The sequence below is a fragment of the Alligator sinensis genome, unplaced genomic scaffold (genome assembly GCF_000455745.1).
Source record: "Alligator sinensis unplaced genomic scaffold, ASM45574v1 scaffold506_1, whole genome shotgun sequence".
In the NCBI taxonomy this organism is placed as follows: domain Eukaryota; kingdom Metazoa; phylum Chordata; order Crocodylia; family Alligatoridae; genus Alligator; species Alligator sinensis.
The window spans coordinates 1264382-1285313 of record NW_005842215.1 but is presented as its reverse complement, the minus strand read 5'-3'; the positions used below and the strand labels follow the sequence as shown (position 1 = coordinate 1285313).

General features: G+C 44.0%; 1 protein-coding gene across 7 annotated transcripts in view; it reads left to right on the top strand.

Moving 5' to 3' along the window:
• The first annotated feature begins 6459 nt into the window (after positions 1-6459).
• The window catches only part of CPSF6 (cleavage and polyadenylation specific factor 6), a 30049-nt gene continuing 15576 nt past the window's right edge, over positions 6460-20932 (top strand). For 4 of the 7 annotated variants that reach the window (XR_003094839.1, XM_025207978.1, XM_025207976.1 and 1 more), the window contains exons 1-8: positions 6460-6690; positions 8513-8616; positions 11029-11174; positions 14108-14281; positions 15448-15952; positions 17219-17311; positions 18302-18417; positions 18822-18975. Coding sequence is in view for 6 of the 7 variants with exons in the window: in XM_025207978.1 (XP_025063763.1) it covers positions 6577-6690; positions 8513-8616; positions 11029-11174; positions 14108-14281; positions 15448-15952; positions 17219-17311; positions 18302-18417; positions 18822-18975 (1406 nt within the window). In the remaining variant the exon portion in view is untranslated. The remainder of the gene's footprint in view (positions 6691-8512; positions 8617-11028; positions 11175-14107; positions 14282-15447; positions 15953-17218; positions 17312-18301; positions 18418-18821; positions 18976-20932) is intronic. The other 3 variants (XM_025207980.1, XM_025207979.1, XM_025207981.1) reach the window with 2 other exon arrangements.

Genomic DNA, 20932 nt, shown 5'->3' with positions numbered 1-20932 from the left:
GCGACCCCACACTGTCAGCCCATGTTCATACACTGTTGGCCCGTTTGGCCCATGATCATTTGTTCTGTTGTAAAGAACTCAGGAAGACCACAAGATGTCATAATGTTGTGGCAGCTAATACCACCACCCCTCCTTTCTACCAAAATATCAAGCCCCACACATTGGGTCACAGCTGGGCCATGTCTCTTCCCCCTGCATGGCCAGATTGATGCCCAACCATGGTCCCATTCCTTGGTGCAGCTGCTTTAGAGACAGCCCATGCCCTCCCCCCCCCCCTCCACAGGTCTGAGCCATACCCATCTCCCTCCTGCCTGGCTATGTAGGAGCTGGTTTGGGGCTGGTCCACACCCTGTTTTCTCTTGCCTTGCCAGGTTGTGGCTGGGTGGTGCCAACTCCCAACTTGGGGCTGAAATTGGGGCCTGTCCATGCCCCTTTCTCCCACGTGGCTAGATTGGGGCTGGGCTGTCTCCTCTGCTGCCCCCCTGCATGGCTGGATGGAGCCCTGCTGCATGTGTGGAATGGCCAGGCACAGCCCATTCAATGAAAAGGTTGAGTGCCACTGATCTACACTAAGGAAGCTGTAACTACTTTAACTCTGTTGATGCTATGGTAACTGCATCCTGTGGTGCAGATGCTGCACTACCAGCAGCTTTTCTCCTGCCAAAACTACATTTGTTTTCTTGAACACAACAGTAGCTCTGCCAGCAGTTACAGTGACACTGCTGTGTGATCTTTTTTTTTTCCTCTAGCCAACATAGCTCAATCAGCAGAATTTTGTAATTTAGATAAGGACCAGGTGTGCCCTTGGCGGTAGAGAAGGATGATGTCTTTCTTGTGATGCTAGGGATATTTGGGCAATGTTACTGTCAAAAACCCCTTTAGATAAGAATTTCTCCATTACACTTCAGGAGACCCTTTCAGAATGGCACTGCTTTGCTGCTGCTTTGTCTTCAGGCAAGCCAGTTTGTTCTTCACTAATGCTAGCCAAGAACGGGAACCTACTCCTTTATGCTGCAACATTTTTCACTGAATGCCTTTACTTTACCTTGCCTTTACTTTACCTTGTTTCTGTTGGTGCTGTTCCCTTTTCAGAGCTTCTTTTACATCGCTAGACCAGTCTTCTGGAGAAGTTTGCATTGTAAAGATTTTGGATTTATGGGAGGAATCTTTTTTGTAGAAAAGGAATTGTTGGGGTTGAGAGAGCAATGTATGCCTATCACTGAGAACCTAATCAGAACTTTGTATTTGCTAAATGTTTTGCAGTGTGAACCACTACAGCTGCTGAGAACGTTCTTTAATACTGCTTGATGTGTTGAGTCTACAGTACAGGGATTGGTAAACTATAACTTTTGTTTTGCTGTTTGCACAATGATACTGTAGTGCTGTTTTAGCATTAACCAGTATTTAGTTACCTCTCCGCCCTGTTTTTGCTGTGCTTAGTGTCACTGTTAACTTGATATCTTGTCCTGCTCTGTAAGGGAGAAGCTGCAGTGATCTTGACCACAGTTATTTATACTAATGCCAAGCTTCCCTTTCTGTTTTCTTAATCTTCTACCTGTTCAAGAGAATGGCCTGTTTTAAAACATTTAATTGCTGATATTCTGGAGGGACTGGACGTATTTAAATCAGCTGGTCCTGATGATCTCCACCCTAGAGTGCTGAGGGAATTAGCAGAGGTCATTGCAGGACCCCAGGCACGGCGGCGTTATGAGCATTCATGGTGCTCTGGTGTGGTGCCAGATGACTGGAAAAGGGCCAGCGTGGTTTCCATTTTCAAAAAAGGGAGGAAGGAGGACCCAGGAAACTATAGGTCAGTTAGTCTTACCTCGATCCTGGGTAAGCTTTTTGAGAGAATTATCTTGGTGCATGTCCACAAGGGGCCAGCAGGGGAGGTTATGCTTAGGGGTAACCAACATGGGTTCATTAGAGGCAGGTCCTGTCAGACCAACTTGGTGACCTTCTATGACCAGGTCACAAAATCCTTGGACGCAGGGGTAGCAGTGGATGTAGTCTTTCTAGACTTTAGGAAGGCCTTCGACATGGTCTCTCACCTCATTCTCATTAAAAAACTAGGGGACTATGGCATCGACACCTACACAGTCAAGTGGGTCGCTAATTGGCTGGAGGGCCACACCCAAAGAGTGGTAGTGGATGGGTCATTTTTGACCTGGAGGGATGTGGGCAGTGGGGTCCCCCAGGGCTCGGTCCTCAGACCTGCACAGTTCAGCATCTTCATCAGTGACTTGGATGAGGGGGTAAAGAGCACCCTGTTCAAATTTTGCTGATGACACTAAGATGTGGGGGGATGTGGGCATGCTAGAAGAGAGGAATAGGCTGCAATTGGACCTAGATAGGTTAGAGGGGTGGGTCGATGAGAACAGGATGGGTTTCAACACTGACAAGTGCAGGGTGCTGCACCTGGGAAGGAAAAACCTGCAGCATACCTACAGGCTGGGGAACTCCCTTCTCCTCAGGGCAGAGACAGAAAAGGATCTTGGAATCATTATTGATGCCGAAATGAACATGGGCCGGCAGTGTGGGGAAGCGGTAGGAAAGCCAACCACGCCTTGTCATGCATCGACAGATGCATCTCGAGCAGGTCCAAGGAGGTGATCCTCCCCCTCTATTTGGCACTGGTCAGGCCGCAGTTGGAGTACTGCGTCCAGTTCTGGGTGCTGTGCTTCAGGAGGGATGTGGACAACTTGGAGCGGGTCCAGAGGAGGGCCACTTGCATGATCAGGGGCCAGCAGGGCAGGCCCTGCGAGGAGAGGCTAAGGGACCTGAACCTGTTCAGCCTCCACAAGAGGAGGCTGAGTGGGGATCTAGTGGCCTGTTACAAACTAGTCAGAGGGGACCAGCAGGCATTGGGGGAATCCCTGTTCCCCCGAGCACTACCAGGAGTGACAAGGAATAACAGTCACAAGCTGGCAGAGGGTAGATTCAGACTAGACATCAAGAGGCGCTACTTCACTGTCAGGGCGGCTAGGATCTGGAACCAACTTCCAAGCGAAGTGGTGCTGGCTCCTACCCTGGGGGTCTTTAAGAGGAGGTTAGACGAACACCTTGCTGGGGTCGTTTGACCCCGGTACTTTTTCCTGCCGTGGCAGGGGGTCAGACTTGATCTGCTCAGGTCCCTTCCGACCCTACCAATTATGAAACTATTTCTTAATTGGTATTTTCTGGGCTTATATACCTCCACCAATGTGAGGCACTGTGAGGCACTAAGGCACACCATGAAACTTCAGAATATATATATATATATATATATATTCTGTGGACTGGAAGGAAATTGGTTGTCTGAGTCTTCCTTTTCTGTCCTTGATTTTGCAGTTTTTAATTTAGAAGGAGGCAGCAATTCAGTATTATTGTTCTTTATGTCAGAGTCTGGCTATATATACTAGTCTGCTTATATTGTGGATATGCTTGCAGTTTGTGTCTGTACATCTGTGGTGGTGTTTCAGAAACTTAAGGGCAATTCTAAAATAAAATCTCTTCTCAAGTCACCCTGCTTTGCACTGGAGGTATTCCAGCAAGTCACAGGTTTCTTGATACTGTCCTCAAAGAAGCATTTTGGTTGCTGTGACAACCACTCCTGCACTGCAAATCACAGCTCTGCTTCTTGCCCAGGGTTCACCACCTAGAGATATGCAGCTTTTTTTGAACCTCTCCACCCACTCAAAACCTGCTTTTGAGCCACATGGTTTTAACACTGTTGTGCCACAATTCTGTGGTGAATTTCACTAGGCAGCACATCTTCAGCCCACAAAAAAGGAATGATGGAATACTTCTTTTGGGCACACTGACAACTACATGGCCACACTGTTTACATGCTTGCTAGCATCATACATATGCTTTGTGCAAAATGATGGGTGCGTTCAACAGCGCTGCCAGTGGCATTCCCTGCTGCATTGTAGTTTCTCACTGTCACAGGTATGCAATGTGGGCAGCCATTTTGCCGTTAGTTTTTGAAGCACCCTTGTACTTGCAACTCCACACTCTTTTAAAAGTAATTGTTAATGAAGATAAATTTTTATATAGGTGCCATTTATAGGTGGCAGTTGTATAATAAAAGTATTAGATGGTAACTATCTCATGTTGAATTGTAACTGTAGATCACCATCCTGTACAAGTAGATGTTGGGATAGATGATATTTTAGATAACCAACTTGGGTAACTCCAGCGGATGGGCTTTGGTGAAAGATCAAGTCTCCAAACCAGTCATGAAGTTCCATGGCTGGGGGTGCATCAATAGAGATTTGGGAGCCAATACCAGTAGCCAATTTTTAAGGAGGCATTTCAGCTGATACTGATCTGATTTCTGGTATGCAGCCTGGCAGCTTGGAGAGCTGCGTGGACCTGGTAAGTCTGGTGTGGTGGAAGGGGATGGGGAAGAGGTATGGGAGGATGACAGATCAATGCCCTTGTGGTGAGGGAGGAATGAAGCTGGGTCAGGGGCTGCCCAACTGGGGTGGGTCACAGGATGGAGCCGTGGCTCATCCGGGGGGGGGCGGGGGGGGGCAGCTCCCACTGCTGCATGCACCCTAGGAGGGCGTGAGGGGGGGAGCAGCTGTGGGCTGGGGCCAGGGTGGTCCTGGGCTCTTCTTGCAGCGGGAAAGGGGGAGGGGAGTTGATCCGGGGCTGCATTTGTGGCAGGCGGGGGTGGTGCTGGGAGGGTAGCTACAGCCACCCCAAAATTTGCTGTAGCTCCCCCCACTCCTCCCTCCTAGCGCTGCCACTGCCCACCCCAAGCATAGTCTGGCCCAACATCCTTTCTCTCCCACCCCTCCCCCACACACCAGGAAGAGCCTGGTGTGGCCCTGGTCCCAGCCCTCCCTGTGCAGATAAGGGGTACATGCCCCTATCCCATGCCCTCCCAGGGTGTGTGGTGGTGGTGGAATCTGCCTTCCCCCCAAGCTGTGGCTCCATCCTGTGTCCTGCCCTGACTGAGCAGTGCCTGCCTCTGCTTCAGCCCCAGCACCACTCCTTCCCTCACCTCAGGGGGCCTTAACCTGCCTGTCCCATGCCCCCCTCCCCTTGTACCACAACAGACTTACCAGCTATACACAGTTCTCCAAGCTGCTGGGCTGTGCCCCTTGCTGCCTATGTGCTGCGCTGCAGCTGTGCGCATTCATGATTTAAGTGATTTTTACTTGTGCAAGTCCCTGGGACAGTATCAGTATTACAACCTGAAGTCAGTTGCAGCATTTAAAAATAATATTGTTACAAGCAGCTGGAAACCATTCCATTTTAATGAGGCATGAAATCAGTTTCACCTGTGTTGTGGTCTGTGATCCTGAAGTGGTGAAAATGTTGTAGAAAAAGTTTTCAGGGAGATTACATGCTTAGGAAGAATCCAAAGCAAACTTGTGACAAGGCTTTAAGGCAACCGCTGAGGGTGGGGTTAGAAGCACCATGGGATGGGGAAGATGGCAGGGCCAAACTGCGTGTTGCCAATCCCCCATGCTGCTGCAGGCCAGATTCAGCTCAAGGACTGTATGTTGCCACCCTGTACTCTTAAGGCAATGGTCTCGTAGCTTAAAAAAAAAGTGAAATATAACCAGTGCAGTCAGTACAATGTTATCTTCATTTGTTATGCTGCCCATACATCTTTAAGTGGAGATATAAAAGTGGTGAAGTTCTGCATCAAGAGGTGTCTTCAGTTCAGAGTCTTTGCATTGTACCTTTGCACTGCTTGCAGTTCTTGGGGATCCCCGCTGCTTGCAGGGAAGAATGTGTTGCACATTAAATAGTAAGCTGTCTACATTTAATAAGTGTATGGTCTGGTAACATAGTTAAAATTGATTGGCTTTTCCCTTTTTTAACAATTGTTTCCCTTTCAAACTGTGCATTGTGGTGATACTGTTACACCAGCTAATGCTCCATCTGGAAGTGAGTGCCCTTTCTGGATTAAAGGGAGTTTGTTACAGTTTGAAGTACTTCCTTCCTAACTCCTCTTATCTGTCAACAAAGGGTTAATGTTAGAACACAGTTGTTAAAATATATGTGGCAACTTGTTCCTCAGTAGGACTCCTGAGAGTTCAAACAGCTTTCTCAACTGTACGTTTTAATAATGAAAAGTATTTTCTGTTGTCTTTGTTTCTTTGAGAGTTGACATTAATATGCCCGTGATTTGTTTCACTGTCAGCATAATTCAGGGATGCTTTGTATTCTCTTGTTTGGCTGTCTGTATTAGTAGGACAAATAAGCAGTGGTTATAGGCTCTCTGTTAACTTTCTGCCAGTTTGGTGTCTCTCTCTCTCTCTCTCTCTCTCTCTCTCTCTCTCTCTCTCATATATTAAGGTGCAGCCAGAAGATTAATCTACATTCAAAATGTACATAAAAGTGGCGCTTAAGCTCCCTCAAGACTCATTAGTTGCACTTTAGGGCTCACTCTTGTTTTAACTACCATATGTAATCCTTATTTTGGCTTTGTTTTGACTAAGATTTGTTCATCTGGATTATATGTAATCTGTGTTTTAGGAAGCTGAATATGGTGGACATGATCAGATTGATTTGTATGATGATGTCATTTCTCCATCTGCAAATAATGGAGATGCCCCAGAGGACCGTGATTATATGGACTCTCTCCCACCATCTGTGGGAGATGATGTAGGTAAAGGAGCAGCACCAAATGTGGTCTATACCTATACTGGAAAGAGAATTGCATTATACATTGGGAATCTTACCTGGGTAAGTGTTGGAATACCACTGCTTGTTGGTTTACTGCTTTAATATAGGCAGTAATTATAAACTGGTCAGTTCTATGCCTTGTATTAGACAGAATTTTGTGAAAATAATTACAATTTTGTTTGACTTATACTTCAAAATTAAATTAAAAGGGCACTAATGTCTTAGAAGTATGGGGAGACAGGGCTTTTCTATAATTATTGTTAAAAGGTTGTGGGAAAGATGTTAAGGCGTAGCTCAGAGCTGTACAAGTGGAAGAGGTTTGCAAGAAAAACAAACATACTATGAAGGAAAGTTACTTCTGCAACACTTTTAGGATTTTAGGGAAATCCCTGAAAGGATAGATGAGTGGATGAAAAAAATAGAACAAATTAACACTCAGCTATACCTTATGCCTGCAGATTTATTACTTTCAGTAATCCTTTTTAAAGCTTTCACTTAAAAGTGAACTGTAGAGTAATGTGTAGAGAAATCTTCCTCATCCTCAAAAACTGCAGTGACCTTCCCAGTGAAACCGTTTCAAGCATCTGCCTTTATATTTGCTTCTGCAGTATTTTAAACTGCTGCAGATCTGGGAACATTGAGCCACACTTGTGTTCTCAGAGGCAGTTTCTTGTTTACTCTGAGCTGGTCTTAATGCAGTGTACGTTGTTTGAAGATGCTAGGTCACTAGCTGAACTAATCAGACTTTACAGTTAATCTGAAGACAGATTTGCCCATCTCTGTATGCAAAATACTGAATTCCTAAAGTCTTTGCTAGTGTTACATGTACAAGAAAATGATCCATACTTTGTTGTAGGAGTTTGTTGTCATTAACTGTTGTAATATCCCCATTTCAGGACCTGACAGATAAGTAAAGGACAGAATTCATTTGTCAAACTCATTTGAAAATATAATTGTATAGATAAAAATGTTATAACCTGTTGGCTTGACTTCATTTCACTTCAATAAGAGCAGAGTTAGGCCAGGGTTTTAAAACCCTGTCTGTAACATTTAAGTCTCTGTAGCTGGTACTGATTTTACCTTAAACAAAACTATTTCTAAAAATGTTTATCTTCTGATGCACTGAGTAGGTATATATTTTTAGTTCATTGAGGTTTATTAATTTAATTTGCTTGCTGTGAGATTGAAGGGTATAAGCTCCATACCCAATGTTGGAAATTGCAACTTGTGGATCTGTGTCTTACATGGGAAATATGGAACTTTACAATCCAGCACTTTCCTTCCAGGGTGGAAATATAGGGGATTTTAGAGTTAAAATAAAGGTTTTTTCTGTTACTCTAACTCCTGTTGTATACCCAACTATACAACAGTGATGGATTATGTTCAATACATGAGCCAAACAAAATGATTTAATTGGCGGATTTGTTATATGTGCAGGCTGCTGAAGTTAGCCCTAACCCCTTTGTTTCCTTTCTCCCATCCCTTCACTGCCCTTTTTGGCAATAACATTTTATAAGAATTGCAAATGTTCCATCCTTTGTAAAAGTGAAACACTATATTTGTCTGGTCTCTGGAAACTCCTTGTGGAATCTTTGGCTAATAGAAACTGCTTGCATAGTAAAATGATTATTTTGAAAAATGATCACACACATTTTTAACAATAATCTTTTCTGAGAATGAATTTTAAAATGTCACTTAATGTTTTTAGTCCTTTTTAACAGGTAGTTGTGGAAACTTGATAGTGAGTTATGTTATTATGTAATCATTTTCACAATAAAGAATTAATAATAGCATTAACAAAATGAGGCTGCTCTCATAGAGGAGATTGGTGTGTATTGGATGCATTTTGATAGTTGAATATTTAAAAAAAAATATCTTGCAGTGGACAACAGATGAAGACTTAACTGAAGCAGTCCATTCTCTGGGAGTTAATGATATTTTGGAGATAAAATTTTTTGAAAACCGTGCTAATGGCCAGTCAAAAGGGTAAGAATTTAATTTAGTGTTTTCCATTATTGGTCACTGTTCTGCTACTGTGAAAGGTGGCTTGTCACTGTTTCCCACAGGTAACAATATATGAACACCTATGGCCCCCCCCCCCCCCAGTATGGCAAATTCAAACAATAATCACACAATTCAATAACTGCTGTATGGAATGGCTGCAAACTGTGCTGCAGTCAACGAAAAGCACAGGGGGTGCGTTGCAAGGGCAGTGCGGGGCGGACTGGAAAGGCACCCGGGGGGAGGAAGCAGGACAGCAGGGAACACTGGCTGCTCCTGGCTCCACCCTTCTTCCCTTCTCCAGGTGCCTCTCCAGCCTGTTGGGCGCAACCCGGCGCAGCTGGGAACAGTGGTGCTGCATGGAGAGGCTATGAGCTGCCTGCTGCACCAGATCATTCCCGCCGGGCTGCGGAGGCACCCAGAGCAGGGAACAGTAGGGCCACACAGAGAAGATATTCGCCCCGTGCTGCAAGGAGCAGCACGTGCAGCGGGCACGTCGCCAAGGCAGCGTGGGGTGAGCACCTTTTCTGCACGGTACCGCTGTTCCCTGCTTCCCGGCCCTGGGTATCTCCACAGCCCGGTGGGCATGACTCAGGTGCAGCAGGGAGCTCGTAGCCTCTCCATGCACCCCTGCTGATCCCAGCCGCACCAGGTTGCAGAGAGGCACCTGGGGCAGGGAAGCAGGGTGGTAGGGAATGGTGGCTGTTCATCCTGTGCTGCCCTAGGAATGCATCTCCTGTGGCTGCCTTTCTTTGAGGGGTGCAGCCCTGCACCACAGGAGGCAGGTGACTTGGACAGCAGGGTGTGGGGTGCTGGAACCAGGTAGGGAGTGAAGCCGAGTCGGGACCAGGGCCCACTGCGCCTGTGCATCTGCCCCTTGCCCTTGTAAGTGTCCACAGCAGTGGGGAGCCAGCCCTCCCATGACAAGTCAGCGGAGGCTCCATTCCACTCCCCGGTGGGGCCCTGCAGCTGCACACTGTGGCCCCAGGCCTCAAGTCCCCCCTGGCTGAACAGTAGCCCCAGCCCTGCCCAGCTCCCTCCCTACAGGGGCCTCAGTCCCCCTCTTCCCCCCCACTTACCTGCTGGAGCTGCCCTCGAGGCTACTTGGGGCCATGTGCATGTACTGTACATGCACGTGGCGCCCCCTGTCTCTCTGCCTTCCTTCCACTTCTTCCCAGCTCCCTGTAAGCTAGAACTCTGCCAGCCTGCAGGGAGCTCATTGCCAGCAGACTTTGAATAAGATCAGATTTTTCTCGCACAAAGCGAATTTTTGGTATAAATAAGGTCATTGCATATAAGCAAATTTGCACAAAATGAATTTGCATAGAGACCAGAGTGTACAAGCATAAATTCTAAAAACAATAGCATGTTTCACTGCTTTGTGGATGGGATTGTAATACCAGTATTCCCCAAGGAGCCTTTTTTTCCTATATTTCAGGGAGCCTTTTTTCCTACTAATTCTTTTCAGCCTTCCCCACTGTGAGTGCCAGTTTATTGTTTAATGTAGCCTGTTTTTGAAAACTTGACTTTTGTTTACTAAAAGCTTGTGCTTTTCAAGTGATCAGTCCATCCATTACTTCATCAGAAATATATTTTTTATTGTGTAACTGGCAGTGCATCTTAGTACTTCTTTTTTCTTGTGAGAACCTAACGTTCCTTAAGCCAGCTTTCAAAATGTAGTTAGGCTTAATATAGAATGGAAAAGAAGTCAGTTGTTTTTTGTCAGCTTTACGATAAAAGCTGAAAGATGTGAGCATATGTCCTTACATAAAAGATGACTACAAAGTCCTTTTGAAGTTGATTAAGCTTTTCTTAGTCTATTAACATAATTATTCAATGCAACGTAATTTTCTGTAAAAAAAAAAAAAAAAAAAAATGTAGAGAAGAAATTACTCATTCTCTACTGTACCCCACTTCTGAGTTACTCTGATAGTCACTGAAAGATGGACTTTTTCCTGAACATTTTTGTTATGTTTTGTTTACGATGTTTTTTCCCCTGATTTAAAAAAAATAAAATAAAAAAAAAAATAAAAAAAATCATTATATAACAAACATTTGTTGGACATGCAGTATGCATCTGTTAGTGCTATGGTTTAGTAGAAATAAAGTCTTTTCCCATTTTTGCACTCTTCATGAGTCTTTCAGATTGAATTATGGGAACTTTGGAATACTGAGTCTAAATTTACATTTACAGGTGTTTTGGTGGGGGTGGGTTTATGCATCCTGGAATCTGTGTTACGATATTTTAAGGATCTTTCTACCAAGCTGATAGTGTGTGGTGAGGTTTTGTCTGATAGCTTTTAAGTGTTCTTTTATTTTATGGGTTTTATCCTTTGCTTAGGAAACAGACTTTTCTGATGTAGGAAGCAATGATATAATTTTTTCCTTTCTTTTTAGGTTTGCTCTTGTAGGTGTTGGGTCTGAAGCATCCTCAAAAAAGTTGATGGATCTGTTGCCTAAAAGAGAATTGCATGGGCAGAATCCTGTTGTAACTCCATGTAATAAACAGTTCCTGAGTCAATTTGAAATGCAGTCAAGGAAAAGTAAGCTTGCTCTTACTTGCTTTCTCACTCGAGGGTGAGGGGAACCAAAGGTTTAGTTTAGGGAAATTGTTGCAGTTTATACTTAACTTAAAATGATATGCACAGGTCTCAGTGTAGTTGTGTGACATGTTTTATGGTCGACCGAGTAAAGTTCATTGTTGTTCCCAACATACATTCTTCTCAGTTTAGAGCTGGGTTGATTTATTTGAGTGCAGATGGGATAGTGGGTTGAAAAGAACTTTAATTTCCTCTTCAAAGAAGAGGACAAAATATTCTATTCCCAGATACTTTTGAAAAGCTTTCTAAATATTTTGGATGTTTTTAATTTTGTAGAACTGGAATTATTATTAAAGAACTACCCAAATTCCATCCTATTTGAATGTTGATATAGATATTTAGCGTTTGTGGTCATGAAATTTTTTACATCTGTTGTTGTCTTGTAATGCCACTCAAAACTGCACGTTGTTTAAAAAACAGTAACACATGAAAACATTCATAGATTTCATAGACATTAGGGCTGGAAGGGACCTCGGAAGATCATCGAGTCCAGCCCCCCACCCAAAGGGCAGGAAGTCAGCTGGGGTCATAGGATCCCAGCAAGATAAGCATCCAAATTTCTCTTGAAGGTGTTCAATGTAGGTGCTTGAACCACCTCCGATGGCAGGCTGTTCCAGACCTTGGGGGCTCGGACAGTAAAGAAATTCTTCCTTATGTTCAGCCTGAAACGGTCTTGCAGTAGTTTATAGCCGTTCAACCTCATCATCCCTTGGGGCGCTCTGGTGAACAATCGTTCCCCCAGATACTGGTGGTCACCCCTGATAAACTCATAGGTGGCCATCAGATCACCCCTGAGCCTGCGCTTTTCCAGGCTAAAGAGCCCCATAGCTCTCAGCCTGTCATCGTAAGGTCTTTTCCTGACCTCTGATCACGCGCGTGGCTCTTTTCTGGACTCTTTCAAGGTTCTCCGCATCCTTTTTGAATTGTGGGGCCCAAAACTGGACGCAGTACTCCAGCTGTAGCCTCACCAAGGCCGAGTACAAGGGGAGAATGACGTCCCGGGATTTGCTTGAGAAGCATCTATGGAGGCAAGCCATAGTGCTAGCCAGCGTAGCATTGCCGAGCCTATAAGGATGCTGCAGGTTTTTCCTCCCAAGGTGAAAAACCTTGCATTTTTCAGTGTTAAACACCATCAGGTTCTCATCTGCCCATTTGCTGAGCCTGTCCAGGTCAGCCTGGATCGCCCTCTTGTCTTCAGGTGTGGATGTTTTGCCCCAAAGTTTGGTGTCATCGGCGAACTTGGCCAGTCCGCTTCTGACTCCAGTGTCCACATCATTAATGAAGATGTTGAACAGTATGGGTCCAAGGACAGAGTCTTGGGGGACGCCACTGGTCACAGGGCACCATGACGATTGACTTCCATCAGTTACCACCCTCTGGGTCCGACCACGGAGTCAATTCCTCAGCCAGCAGATCGTGGTGGACTCAAGGCCACAACTGGCTAGTTTTGCCAAAAGGTGATCATGGGATACCAGATCGAAGGCTTTTTTGAAGTCAGATGTATATGACATCAATCTCTTCTCCCTTGTCCAAGTTATAGGTCACCTGGTCGTAAAAGGAAATGAGATAGGTTAATCAAGACCTAACCGCAACAAACCCATGCTGGCTTTCCCTCAGGATTTTGGCGTCGGCCAGTCCATTAAGGATGGCCTCTTTAATAAACTTTTCTAAGACCTTCCCTGGGATAGCGGTCAGTCTAGACTGATCAATGTGAATAAATCATTCATTTGGACATTTGCAGTTAAATGGAAATAGATTCTGAGATTTGCCTGGGTTGTGTTCATTGCAAGGGGGGGGGAAGTATGATCTGCTGTATTACCGCTTTAGGATCTGATCTGGGTGGGAGAGATGTGGCTTGGGCCATGGCATGAGTTTGAGCAGCCTTTAGAGCTATTGCAATTTGTTTCTGTCTCAATGGGTTCCAGGTGCCATTCCGTGAATAAAGGGGTGCTGACACAGGGTGGCGTTCTGTCAAAACCCCTTTCCTCACCACAACTCTATACTGAGAAATGGAGAGCAAGAAGGGGGCTGTACATCTAGTTCTGTTAGTCCCGGTTACACTGTGGATATCCTCAAGTAGTGAGTTACCCCTGGTGGCTTATGAAATTTACCTCCCTTCCCTCTGAAAGGAAGGAAACCATTTTAGATTAATAAAACTCTGTAATATGAAGTGTAAGCTTGTTATGTGACTTTATAAATGGAACTTTTGACATGAGTAGGTATATTTAATGAGTTTTTTAATCTCGCCTTTTATTCCTATATCAGGCCTGGTTCCCTTCTTATTCTGTGTGCAAGAAAAAAACCCCCAAGCATAAAGTTTAAATGAAAATGCCTAGTCCTCTACATATGCCTCAAACTGTCAGCACAAGTGAAAGTTCTTTGGTGTCTTACTCTTCTTCATTATTTAGCAGTAGAAACCCTAGATGAGTCTGAGCCAGATCCTCATTTCCTGCCCTTTTGGTATGCTTCTGTGCTTCCTTTTTCCTTAAAGGAGGCCCAAAGATCTGTTATAGAAGCAGCTAGAAACGACCACCTTACATTATTAGACACTTATTTCTCTACAGGCTTCATTTGAGAATCTTTAAGTGAACTGAATGTGGTACAGAGGGTTAAGAGATTTGAGTGTGGTTATTAACTATTTCATTAATTTCCCGATTGAATTAGAACTAATCACTTTACCCTATGTAACTTTTTTCCTAGCAATAAAACAGGAGTAAGCATTTTAAAACATCTTGAAATCTGTGCACCTAACTTAAGGAATTAATGCTTGTTGTTGTAGAACCTGTCCAAGAGCACTCAGCAGCACTAGGAATTGAAAAATGTGTATCTTGCTTCATGTTATATAATAAAAATATATTTTTGCTTCATCACTGCAGCTACACAGTCAGGTCAGATGTCTGGAGAAGGTAAAGCTGGTCCTCCAGGAGGTAGTTCACGTGCAGCATTTCCACCAACTAACAGAGGGCGAGGCCGTTTTCCAGGTGCCATTCCAGGTGCGGACAGATTTCCTGGACCTGCAGGGCCAGGAGGACCACCGCCTCCTTTTCCAGGTAAAAATGCCAGAACACTTGCTTAATTTCTGGGTTACTGCTTTCTTTTCTTTCTTGCATTGTGACAGTGCTGGTCTCAGAGCGCTGTACTTTTATTGAGATCCAGGGATTTGATTCAAGATACTTTTTATATTGAATGGTGAATTTTAGTGAAAAACATGCTATACCTCTTCACTGGTGGTGAGCATACATCACTTGACTTGAAATGCTTGTATCAAAGGCACTGGGACAGGTATAAATAATTGTGATTTACTAAGGATTAGTTTTTTACATTTTTGGAAAATTTATTTAGTATGCCAGGAGGAGGTATTTGCACTAGTTTTAAGGTAGATGCCTTTTACCTTCGTATGGGCTTGACTTCTCTAAAGCGTAACTTAAGTTGTTTCGATGGTGACTAACTAGTGACAGTGTGCATACTGTAGAACAGCATGGGAGCCAGCACCACAGTAATAGCTCAGATGTCGAGAGTCCTACAGCTTTAACTTGTACCCCTTAAACTTGAGCTAATTGACTTATTCATTAGCTAGGTCAGGTTTAAAGCACCACTTAACTTGAGCTAGAGACCTTTGTGGGTGGACAGGAATCAGGTCAGGGTAATGCATGGAGTTATATCTTAAGCTAACACTGCAGTGAAAACAAGCTCTGTGTGTGTTGTGGGGCAAATGTAAAGCTCTTTAAACATTATTCTGTAGCAGAAGTAGTAGTCTGTGACCACTGAATTAAATGGGACTGTCAAAATGAAATATTACTAACTTAAGAACATAATTAGTTAATTTGGCTACAGATAGCAGTAATTTTTCCTACCAGTATTTGTGGTTTTATGATTACTCTTCCATATTTTTCAAGGACTTTTGTGTTTTCTCTCTGTGAAAGATCTGCACTGATTTACAGGAGCTGGAAAAGATTTCAGACTTTGTTGCTGTTATAGCTAACACCAGGTGACAGATTTACACATGATAATGTAACTTTTTTTTAACATTGATGGTGTACTTTCAGATATTAGTCAGTAGTCAAGTAACTGAAATTTGCCAGATGTTTATTTGCCTTTTTGAAGGTGAGAATATATGATGCTTGCGTACACTATAAACTCTTTGGTGATTGGGGGAAGTCTTGGTTAAATGGCTCTAATTACAGAAATAATGTTGTATTCCCCCCTTTTTTTTCAGCTGGACAGAATCCACCACGTCCACCCCTAGGTCCTCCTGGTCCACCAGGCCCTCCAGGTCCCCCTCCTCCTGGTCAGGTTCTTCCTCCTCCATTAGCTGGGCCTCCTAATCGCGGTGACCGTCCTCCTCCTCCAGTTCTGTTTCCTGGACAACCCTTTGGTCAACCTCCACTGGGGCCACTTCCTCCTGGACCTCCACCTCCAGTTCCAGGCTATGGCCCACCTCCAGGTCCACCGCCACCACAGCAGGGTCCACCTCCTCCACCAGGCCCTTTTCCCCCTCGACCCCCTGGTCCTCTCGGGCCACCCCTGACACTTGCTCCTCCTCCACATCTTACTGGGCCACCTCCAAGTGGTCCCCCACCTGCACCACATGTGAATCCAGCTTTCTTCCCCCCACCTGCCAATAGTGGTATACCTACTTCAGACAGCCGTGGTCCACCACCAACAGATCCATATGGTCGACCTCCACCATATGACAGAGGTGACTATGGGCCACCTGGAAGGTGAGTGCTTTTTGTTTCATGTGCTTTATAGCGCACACATTGCTTATAGGAAGCACCAAATTCTTTTACCTTTTATGCATCAGCGTTTTTGCTTTCTTCAGCAAAATATCTGTCAGAGGGTTTTGCTAGGACTTAGGAGTATTTTCAAATGCAGTATCAGTTTCCCCATTCTTCCCTCTTTGACTCCTACTTTTTTTTTTTTTCTTCAGTATTCATAATCTTGCTTTTGCCACTGACTGTTTGCTCCCTCATGTTTTGTCTGCAAATGTGCCTATCATTTCCTGTGCAAGAGATTGAAGTACATACTTCTGTCCCAGCTGCACTGCTAGGAAATCTGTATCTTCATCTTTGCTTCTTTTGACTGTTTGACAGCTGTCATCTTATGGCCTCCTGTGTCCAAGTTCTTCACACTCTAACCTGAGAAAAAATAATGTGTTTCTTACAAATACAGCACTGTGTTATGTGAAGTACAGACAATAAAAAGAATATGGAATTCCTCAAGCAACCCCACTGTTCCCCACACTTCAAGATTCAATTGAAAGTCTCCTTGCATCAAAAACCTCCATGGACTTGCTTCAGCTTCTGAGACTTTACCTTTTTCCCAGCTCTATCTGTCCATCTAGTACTGACCTTGCTATATAGTTGGGAGAAGTGTCTTTTCTTCAACTCATCCCATCTGGAACAGCTCCCTTGATTCTCTTTGTCTCAACTTTCATATCTTTCAGATCTTATTTGAAACGTCTCTTCTTTTTATGTACCCTTTTTGTTTCTCCCTCCTCTTGCTGTTTTCTTATTTTCTGCTATTTTTGTGTTTATGTTCTGTGAAATATTTTGGGATAGTACCTAAGAAAGGTAGTACACAAAATAATATATATTTATCCATATGGATCATATGAGTTATGATGCTTCCAGTATGAGGAAGACATCCTGTCCTTTTAATATTAATTTTGTTTTTCTCTTTGTTGATTATATGGTTCTGGTTTTTCAGCTTATTGATCAAATTATAAAGTAAAATATATTTATAAATTTAATGTTCTTACAATAACTGTATAAAAACTAGAGCATTTGACATAATTGACTAAAATATAATGTTAATAAAACAGTCTCTTTTGATAGTCAGTAGCTAGATTGTCCTCAAGTTGCTGGGTGGTGGGGGAGAAGGGGAAAACAAGGCAGAACCACTGCACTTACTGTCCAGTATTTTCATTAATCATGTCAAAACTACAATCCATAACTATTTAAATTGTCATTAATTATATATCATAGGCGTTTCACTGGAAATAACATGTCCATAAGAGAAAAATTACATATTCCATTCTATGGGAGGCACACGAAAAATAATACTCAAAACTCAGGGAGGTATGAATTTTTAGACATTTCCTCTTATGCTAAACTGGCTATAGGATCTTATTCCACTTCTTGCACTTAAGAGGATAGCATTGCTTATCGTTCTGCATTTTCTTTCTACCAGAAGAACTAACGCTGTTTTAGAAATATTATCCAGCAGTGAGCCAGTTTAACAGTGTCCTTTTTTTCAGTCTCATTAACACCATCCTCCAGGTTTTCTGTATAATGCAGAAACTGGCTAATAGGAAACTACAAAATTGGAGGGAAAACTTGCTTATCTTCATTTAGTTTCAGTTAGTTTCCATTTTTGTGGAAACCAGATGTGGGTCATTGTTAAAATTTTAACAGCATTTAGCACTATAGAGGGGTATTTTTTTTAAGTGTAAGCTTGATCCTTTCCTAATAGGATAGATACCATGTTAAAACAGTAAGTTAGAGTGCCCTGGAGTTTGACCAGAAAAACTAAAAGTAGGAGTAAAGGCTTGAAATGTTGATCAGAAAATGGAGCATTAATAGTGCTAGACAGTATTTGCTCTTTATCTGTTTCACAGTGTGAAAGTCCTGGTCAAACAGAGCAGGAGACTGGGAGTCAGGAACTCGAGTTCTAATTCCAGTTTTGATATAAACTCCATCTGTAACTTTGGGCAAGTTGCTTGACCCCCTTGCCTCAATTTTCCCATTCAGAAAATTAAACTTATACTTAAGTCCTAAGGGTGTTGTGTGTATTAACTAATATTTATAAATCATTTTGGATACCCAAAGTATTCAAGTGTTTCTAAATATTCAATGTAAATAAATGGTTCTCACCCTTAGCATTGCATATTTTTAGACTACAGATTTTATACTGTAAAACAGTCTTTCAAAACCAATGAACAAAACAAGCCTGCTTTCTGTCCTGTTTGTCACTTTGCTTAAAGTTGCAGATTTGAATTGTTGAGCACTGCAATGCTATCTTCAGAAGCTTTAGCTAACTGTTTTAAACTTTAGTTTTATTACTTGCAGAGAAATGGATGCTGCAAGAACACCCTTAAGTGAAGCAGAGTTTGAAGAAATCATGAATAGAAATAGGGCTATCTCAAGCAGTGCCATTTCAAGAGCTGTGTCAGATGCCAGTGCTGGTCAGTAAATCTTATTTAGCGTCCCTCCCATTTTACCCCCTGTAAGCAATTTCTAATTTTCCCGTTTGGGACCCTAGAGATTTGAGGCCACCTTGAGCCTCCTCCCCCCTCACCCGTTTATTATTATTTTTTTTTTATTTTTTTTAAATGAGTGCTGGCCTTGCAGTAGGCACATCTGATGGCTTGGGTGCATATCTAAATTTGCACTGCACTCAAATTTGTGTGATTTGTCTTCTGGATAATAGTTATAGACCATGTTCTAATAGCTGGTCCATAGCAGTAGCTTGGTTGGTTTTTGCAGAAAAGAACAGTTGTTCAAAGGGGAAATAATTTTACATAAGGAGGCTTAATTACAATTTGAAATATTTTAATTCACTAATAGCCATCTGTTTTCTTCTTTGCAGGGGACTATGGAAGTGCTATAGAAACCTTAGTAACTGCAATTTCCTTAATTAAACAATCCAAAGTATCCGCTGATGATCGTTGTAAAGTACTTATTAGCTCTCTTCAGGATTGCCTTCATGGGATTGAGTCCAAGTCTTATGGATCTGGATCAAGGTAAAACTATCCTATTTCATCTATTAGCTGCAGTCCAAGCCAGCAAGATAAAAGGCAAAGAGGGGGCGGGAAATGTTTTTACTAATATCACTTTACAGATGAGGAACTGAGGAACAGTGGGGCTCATCTTTGCTCCCAAGTGCTGCATTTACGTGTGTGCCTGAGATCGCAGCACTTGGAGCTGAGCCAGAGTAGCCCTGGCCAGCAGGGAGCCCAGGGGTCAGCCTGCCAATCTGGGGCAGATCTGATCCAGCTCAATGGGCATCTATACACATGCAACAAAGGTGCTTTATTTAAAGTGCTTTAGGTTAATGTGCTTTAAAAAAAAAATACGTGTGCCATGGCTTCATGTAAAGTTCATGCCTTGTTGTAGTTCTGTGGAGTAAGCGGCATGGGCACCAGACACTGCATGATTTAATTGCACTGTTGTGAGTGACAGGGTGAATGAATGGTATGTGCCATCTCCTTTGTTATAAAGAAAAAGTAAAGTAACAGAATAAAAATCAATTTGGTCAATCTTTATCATTTTCACAACACCCTCCATGGAGGGAGAGGAGGGAGTGATTGATTTAGGCAGGAGGTGCACATGGCATGCTCTCCACTCTGCCATCTCAGTGAGCCTATCTGCAGCTGTGCTGGAAGGGGAGGGCACATAGGAGATGTAGGGTCAAGAGACCCCCACCCCATAGTCCAGAACCCCTAGGGACTTCTGCACCCAGGGATATAAGAGGGCTTCTCTGGTCTCCAGTCTACTTCCCAGATCCAAGGCAAGGAGCAGGGTGTTCACACAGTGAGTACCAGCTGGCACACCACCCCATAATGTGTGCGTGGGCAAGCCCCACAGACAAGCCCCTTTCCTACCCTGCACTCCACCCCTGCTGATCACCCCCAAAAAGGGGCTGGCCACCTGAGACCCTCTGCAGCCAGCCCACTTACCATAACACTGGCAGGCTCCCCTGCCAATTCCCCTGCACTCAGGAGGGGAGACGGTGGGGAATACACCCACACCCCACTGACACTAGATGGCCACTGCACACCCCCCAAAGTGGGGAACCGTACACCCCCTCCCCAAGACCCCTGCAATCCCCCAAGCCCAGCTTATCAGACCATATCAGGTTCCCATGCACAGTGGGGGCCAGTGAACAATACTCTCCTTACCAGAGACCCCAAAAAGCCCCCCCAGGGTCCTTTGCACATTTGGGGGAAGCGTGTTAAACACTTGTGCTCCCCTTCACAGTGAGGGGAGGAAACCCCCTATTAGACTACCTACAGCTGAGGAAACAAGGTGGACCAAGAGAAACTCGCTGGAGAATCGTGCAAGGAAGGGAGAGTGGACTGTGCGATACCTGACACAATGATGGGAATGCACAGTGGCAGGCTTTCTGCATTTGCAGTGACCTGGCCAACCACCTCCTAGCTACCTTGCAAAGTGAGTGGGGGAAGTAGGACCACAGTGCTGTGTGTGCTGGTGCCCTTGGCTGCTGAGTGACTCGACAAGGGCTGTTTTTTAAAAGTTATCTGACACGGTTAATTTGTCAAATTTTAAAGTTTTAAAACTGTATTTTTAAAATAAAGTAAGAACTACTTATGCTGGCTGGCTGGTGCAGAAGCTTCCCTTCTCCTGAACAACATGGAGAAAATGACCTTTTGTGGGTGACCCTGAGCAAATGATTGAGACCACCGACATAGCTGTAGCGGCAGCAGCATGGAGCATGCCACTGGCCTTGCTGTTGCTCAGGGTCTGGGCAGGTTTCTGGGAGATGTCACGGGAGGTTTCCCCCCTTGCTGTTATGGGGAGTGCGGGCATTTAACCTGCTTACTTCAAGTGTACGTGGGCAGAGTCGACCCAAACAGGCTGCGGGGCCCCATCCCTATCCTGTGCACCCTGGACCCAAAGAAGCTGCTACCACCGTCAGCATCAGGGGCGGGGAGCAACCGACCGGATGCAGAACTGGCA